This window comes from Silene latifolia, chromosome 6 (genome assembly GCF_048544455.1).
Source record: "Silene latifolia isolate original U9 population chromosome 6, ASM4854445v1, whole genome shotgun sequence".
Classification (NCBI taxonomy): Eukaryota; Viridiplantae; Streptophyta; class Magnoliopsida; order Caryophyllales; family Caryophyllaceae; genus Silene; species Silene latifolia.
This window is the reverse complement of record NC_133531.1, coordinates 2,587,350-2,593,995: the sequence shown is the minus strand read 5'-3', so window position 1 is coordinate 2,593,995 and position 6,646 is coordinate 2,587,350. Positions and strand designations below refer to the sequence as shown.

At 29.3% G+C, this 6,646-nt stretch overlaps 1 protein-coding gene across 1 annotated transcript; it reads left to right on the top strand.

Annotated features, from left to right (window-relative positions):
• The first annotated feature begins 3,107 nt into the window (after window positions 1-3,107).
• On the top strand, window positions 3,108-5,513 carry LOC141658463 (cyclin-U4-1). Its single transcript, XM_074465409.1, has 2 exons — window positions 3,108-3,536; window positions 5,116-5,513. The coding sequence occupies exons 1-2, from the start codon at window positions 3,193-3,195 to the stop codon at window positions 5,420-5,422; spliced, it is 651 nt and encodes a 216-aa protein (XP_074321510.1). The 5' UTR covers window positions 3,108-3,192; the 3' UTR covers window positions 5,423-5,513.
• Window positions 5,514-6,646: the final 1,133 nt, after the last annotated feature.

Genomic DNA, 6,646 nt, shown 5'->3' with positions numbered 1-6,646 from the left:
ACAGTGAGTTTGTGATAGAACGGTCTTATAGAGCAGTCAGATGTTTTTGGTGTACTCAAAGTACCATTAATTTTTGTCTTCTAGTTAAATGTCCTTTTCTTAATTAACCAAGTTTTTGGGACATTATATTGATAATATTATTATGTAATTTTAGAATAAGTCAAGTAGAGATTTGAAGTTAATTACTACTTAATATATATGCTCATTAGCTCATTTAAATATGATAAAAATGGATCGGCTCACGGTATAATACTATCTTATTCTATATTTTTTGTTAAATTAATAATTAATCCATGATAATTCATTACTGTGATTGTCAGAAAATGTTTCTTGGTTTGGGATTAGTATCAAATGTTTTTTTTTTAAAGAATTAGCTTTCCAGTAGATAATAGAACTTCATCCACAGTTCAACACACACTTTATTCCTTTTGCTAGCTTTTCCACAACTCTCTAATAACATGGCAACTCACTCAAAATCTAAATTCAACCCATAGGTTTAGCACATTATTAGATTATTTATATTTTAATTAACGGGATAATTAAAAACTCTCATAAAATCACAAATAATTAATTGCACGTATGCATAAGTTGATAATTTTAAACCTCAGTCGACATAAAATTTATCTACGGTTATAGTCTAAAATTCTACACTGATTATTATTGAGAACACGTTAGAAAAATCGAAAGTTTATTGCAACCTTTCTCATGTAATGGAGAAAAAGGAACATACATCGGATGTATTACCTCAAACTTTATAGTTTTTGAGCATAATGTGTATTTTTTTTGAACTTATTACCTCAAACTTTATTTTTTTTTTAGCATAATGACAATTTTTTCTGAGCTTTCTAAAGTTTATAAGTTAAATTTTAATTTTTTTTCTATCAAAACTCAAATTTAACTAAGTTTATATGAAATGTTTTTAAGCTTTTATTGTAATTTTTTGAGTTTAATGTTTAAGTGAATGAACTTAGAAACTTTATAGTAAAAATCATAATTTTTAAAACAAAACTCAAAAACTTTATTATAATGCTCAGAAACTAAATAATTGGTGGTAGTACATCGGATGTATAATCCAATTACTGCATGCACTGTGTAACTCATTTTATGTTATGATGCCTAATTGATGCAATAGGGAGATTAAATTCTTGCCACATGCAATTGGGATCTTTACAAGTATATAGGTATTCCCTATCCCTGTAGTTGGGTTGCAATTACTTCCACATGTGATCACATGTAAAGTTGTAATCTTTCTACATTTTTACCATTTGAGTATAAAATCTTAACTTAAATGTTTTTATTCTTGCATGAAATGAGGATTAAGTTTTGCTAGTCCTACAAGTCGGTGCAAGAGAATAATACGAGTAAAAATTAATATCCAACAAAAAATCATTTTTTTTTTCCACAAATATTTATTTGGCTAATAAGTCTTATTTCAGACGGTCTTATTTTCAGACCAGAAAATGTCACCATTTTTTAATAGAATGTAATTATTTAATGACAAAATGTTATAACTAAAATTGTCACTTTTTACCCTAAAAATGATAGTAACATTTTATCAAAAAATAGTAATATTTTATTGTAAAATGATTACATTTGGTCCGTCTTATTTCAAACGGAAAATAACTCGTCTGAAAATAAGAATTTGCGTTATTTGGCATGTCATTCCTTTAATTTAGTGAAGTCATAATTGATTAATTCACCACATTTTTTAAATAGTACCAAAATAGTAGTAATATATAATACTTCCTCCATTCAACTCCACTCTACCTATTTGTATTTTGCACAAATATTAAGAAGGGTGGGGTTGGGTGGAAAATATTGTATAAATAATGAGGTATAATGTAATTAAGTGGGGTATGAGTGAAAAATGGTGGAGTTTGATGTAGAAGTAGTGGGGTATGAGTGGTAAATATTGTAAATAAGTAATGGGGTATGAGGACAAAATGGTCATTTGACATTCTTTTTTAGGAAATAGGTAGAGTGGAGTTGAATGGATGGAAAAGGAAAGATGGTAGAGTGGAGTTGAATGGAGGAAGTAATATTCAACCCCTCGTCACCCAAAAAAAAAAAAAAAATTCATACACAAAGTTAATAGTTTTAACCTCGGCATCGCTTATCATTTACTTCAAGATTCGCTACTGGTTTATGATTATCATTCTACCATTTTAATAGAAATCAACATGAGATAAAACCATATAAAAAGTAATTAATGAAACCTACCCATTATTGTTTGTATTAGGGCTTAATTGGGAGAGTATAATATGGTAATTAAAGGAATATATATTCTCCAAATAGTAACATTATTAGTAGAGTTCTAGCTTTTTCCATGCAATGTATTTCAAATCCATCCACACGCTTTTACAGCTTGCATAAGCTAGGACATGAACAAGCTTATACATTAATCTAGCTTTTTTTCCCTAACATTTTAGATAAGATAAATTTTGAATCACCCTAATGACTTTCTACTCGAAATCAAAATCGCCACCGTATCCAACCAAAATTAGTTGATGTGAGTATATAGTGCTCTAATCTTACTATACAAGTAGTTACAATTTGAGTCTCAACTTTTGGAAAGAAACAAAAAATCTTAGAAGTCGCACTTAAACAAACTTGTCTTTTGTTTCTTAAACATAATTATTCTAACTACCTATGGTTATGAAATACTTCTAATCAACACTGTATCGAGTTTAGATTCTTTTTTTCACTTTTATGTTCCATATTATGTCTTATTATCTTTTTATTGGAACATCAGCATTATTAGTCGTTGAATTAAAAAAAAAGGTAAATCTCGCAAGATAATAACGAGTCAGAACTCAAAAGATTAAGGCAATAATACACAGTGCGAAATATTCATATGGGATAGAGAATCCACTCTTCAAAATATCACCGATTCACCGCGCTTTCGTCATAATACATGAGTAGTAAATTTATTCATACATATATAATCTTTATATATAGATAGTGAAGTAGTCATTTAAAACAAAATATTTCTAAAATTATTCAACCAACAAGCTAAGGGCAATTTGGTCATTTAAAACCTAACCCCTTTCCTTATTTAACCAATACACACAATCCATCTATATGTATGTCCTTAACTTTCATACTTACAAAATAAAAACCCATGAAGGAAAGACACTTCCGATAACATTCCAAAACACAACCAAAAAAAAAGAGAAAAAAAATATCATCACCATGGGAGAGCTTGAGAGTAGCTCAAGCACAATGCCAAAGATGATAAGCTTCCTTTCTTCTCTTCTTCAACGTGTCGCGGAATCGAACGACATTCAAACCCTATCTAAACCTCATCATCAAAAAGTATCAGTCTTTCATGGGTTAACTCCTCCTACAATTTCCATACAATCTTACTTAGAAAGGATTTTTAAGTATGCAAATTGTAGCCCTAGTTGTTTCGTCGTTTCATATGTTTATCTTGATCGTTTTACGCAACGACAACCTTTGTTGCTCGTTAATTCGTTCAATGTTCATCGTTTGTTGATTACTAGTGTTCTTGTTGCTGCTAAATTCATGGATGATTTGTAAGTTTTTTCTCCTATTTACTCTCGAATTATATATACCTGTTCAAGCCAATTTCATACGTTTGTTCAATATTATGTATGGGTGAATTGTATTCTAATCAATCATATGAAATTGGCTTGGATTATATATACTCGCTTTGTTCAAGCCAGTTTCATACGTTTGTTCAATATTTCGTATATCTGAGCTGTATTTTAATCAAACGTATGAAATTGACTTGAATGGATTGAGTTTTATTGTTGTTTTTATTAATAATTTCATAATTTGTTTGGTTATTAGTACAATATTTGCAATTTTGATTGTTGGGTTTTATGAATGTTGCTCAATTCATTGATTATGTATGATTTTAATTGGAATTATAGAGAAATATTGCATATTGATTAGTCATTAGTGGAATTGTTTGAATTTTTATTTAGTTTTAGTGAAATAAAAATATTGGCTTGAGTGGTTGACTTATGGGTGGGTGGATTTAATCTATTGATATTTCTATCTAGAATTTCATACAGTATAAATATCAGATTATGACTGCAATTTATATTTTTCTTTTTTCTTTCTTTTTTAAAAAAAGGAGGCAGTTCATGCACAATTTCGGTACAATATAAAATAGAGGCTCTAAATCTGAGACCTATTGTCGACATGTTTTAATGATTAGGCTAAAACTCTTTCACGTCGAGATAATATAGGAAGGGGAATTTGAACGTGGAATCTATTGTCCACGTGTCTTAACGATTAGGCTAAAACATCATTGAAACATTGAGATATTTAGTAGCTCGATTTCACGTAATTTGACAAAATGAGTAGACAAATTTTGCAATTATTGTCAATGTTCATGTGTCATTTTATGAGCTTAATGTTGCACAAGTAAATGTAGGAGTCTTTATCAAATCAATTTTTTAAACAAATTATATTACGTTCAATAGATGACCAACTAAGCACAGCTACCCTGAAAGCTACTCACTCTCCTATATCTTTGCACATGATTTGAAATAATTAACATAATCAATTAATCATGATCATTTCACATGGGAAGTCCTTAATTTTCATTATTCCCTTAATCATAATGACATTTATGTGAAAACTTATTTAATTACATCAAATTATTCTCATAATTACTTTCAGTAATTATTATGTGACACGGTCCATTTTCTTAAAATCACGCATTTATTGAGAGCAATAAATGAGTTGTTTTCTTATAGAAAAAGACGGTCTCACTGTGTGACACCGTTTTATTCTATAATTTATGAATTTCTTTTAATTTGATTAAGTTTTTACATAATCTTGTATTTATGCACGTTATATATTTATATTCTTACATCTGTTATAACATTTTCAATTTTTTACATAATCTTGTGTGACACGTTCTTATATTGGCAGCAATCCCTTTTCATAATAAAACCACTAATTTCTTGATAGTAATAATAAACAAGTTTTTTTTTATAGGAAATACTCGTCTAACAGTTTCAAACCGTTTTATTCTAGTATAATTTGTGAATTACTTTTAATTTGATTAAATTTTTACATAATCTTGTATTTATTCACGTTAATTATTTATATTTCTTACATCCGTTATAACAATTTCAGGTATTACAACAATGCATATTATGCAAAAATAGGAGGAATAAGCACAACAGAGATGAATTTCTTAGAAGTGGATTTCTTATTTGGTTTGGGATTTAATTTAAATGTGACACCAAATACATTCCACACATATTGTTCTTACCTTCAAAGAGAAATGATGCTGCTTCAATCCCCTCTTAATCTCGTCGTTTCGGATTGTAATTCGTCGTTAATTATGGGTAAATCAGTGAATAATAAGAAGCTAATTCACTCTTATTTGGTTGAAGATGATGCCAATTCTCATCAACAACATCAACAATTAGCTGTTTAGCTAATTATTCAATTAGATCTTAATGACTTGTACTTAGTTGTTTAATCTATTTTAGCTTCACTTGGTGAAAGAACATGGGATTTTGCAACTACTCTTGTCTTAATCTGTCTCTTTTTTATGTTTTTTGTTACATACTTCTGCTTCCAAATTACGGTTTTTTCAATGTGTGTCCTTAAAGCACACGATAAGAAGTTAATTAAAGAAAGATTTTTAAGTATATATTATCAGAAATTAAATGTACAAACTATATTTTTCTAATTAGTTTCATAATGTGTGCCTAAAGGTACATATTAGAAAAAATCGACTAAATAAAAATAAAGTTTATTTTGAGATAAAGTATAATGAAAACTGTGTCAAAAAGTACGTTGATTAACTATAAGTCTATAAGCAATAAAATAAGGGCCACATCCCAAGTGTACAGTAGCGTGACAAGGATTTTTAGTTGGAGGAGACGAGAAGAATTTAGAAGGTGAAAGTAGAAAAAATGCATGAAAGTAATTTCGGAAAAAATTCGAAGTTTTAAGTTCATTCTCCTTGACTCGATCGGACACTACATTCAAATCACTAAAGTCACATTACTTAATATTGTCATATTTCAACTATAAAATAAGTAAGTCTTTGATTATTTGAATTTAGTGGAAGAGTTCTTTGTTGATTACTTTCTTAGGCAACATAATTTGCATCACAAATAAGAGTTTTAATTAGCAGTAATACAGATGGGTGTATGTTCTTTACAGACTGGCTTAGAAATGATATAAATGTTTGTGTGTTCTCACTTTCTTATAACTTGTACTATAGAGATACTTTGTCCTCATTCATCAACAAAAATTGTTATTTTGAACTTGTTGTTTGGGTCCCTTTGCGGCTTGAAATAAAGGTAAACTTATCCAAATGATTGTCCCATTATCTCTGTGATCACAAGGTTCTTGAGCACAAGCCGAGCTCGCACGAACTGAGCTTTGATTGAGCCGATTTCGAGTTGCTCCCGAGCTGTCTCATCTTATTAACAGCCCTACTTGTGATAGACCTAGTAAAATACACCCGAGCGAAATATACTAGGTTTAAAAGATTTGAAAGTTGAAACTGGTCTGAAATGAGCTAATATAATCTACAATAACCCGTATGAAATCATAAGATAAGCCCATCCACATAAAAAAAAATAACAAAAGTTGATAATTATGACCCGTAATACGCCAAAATAAACCCAACTTACCGACTTCTTTT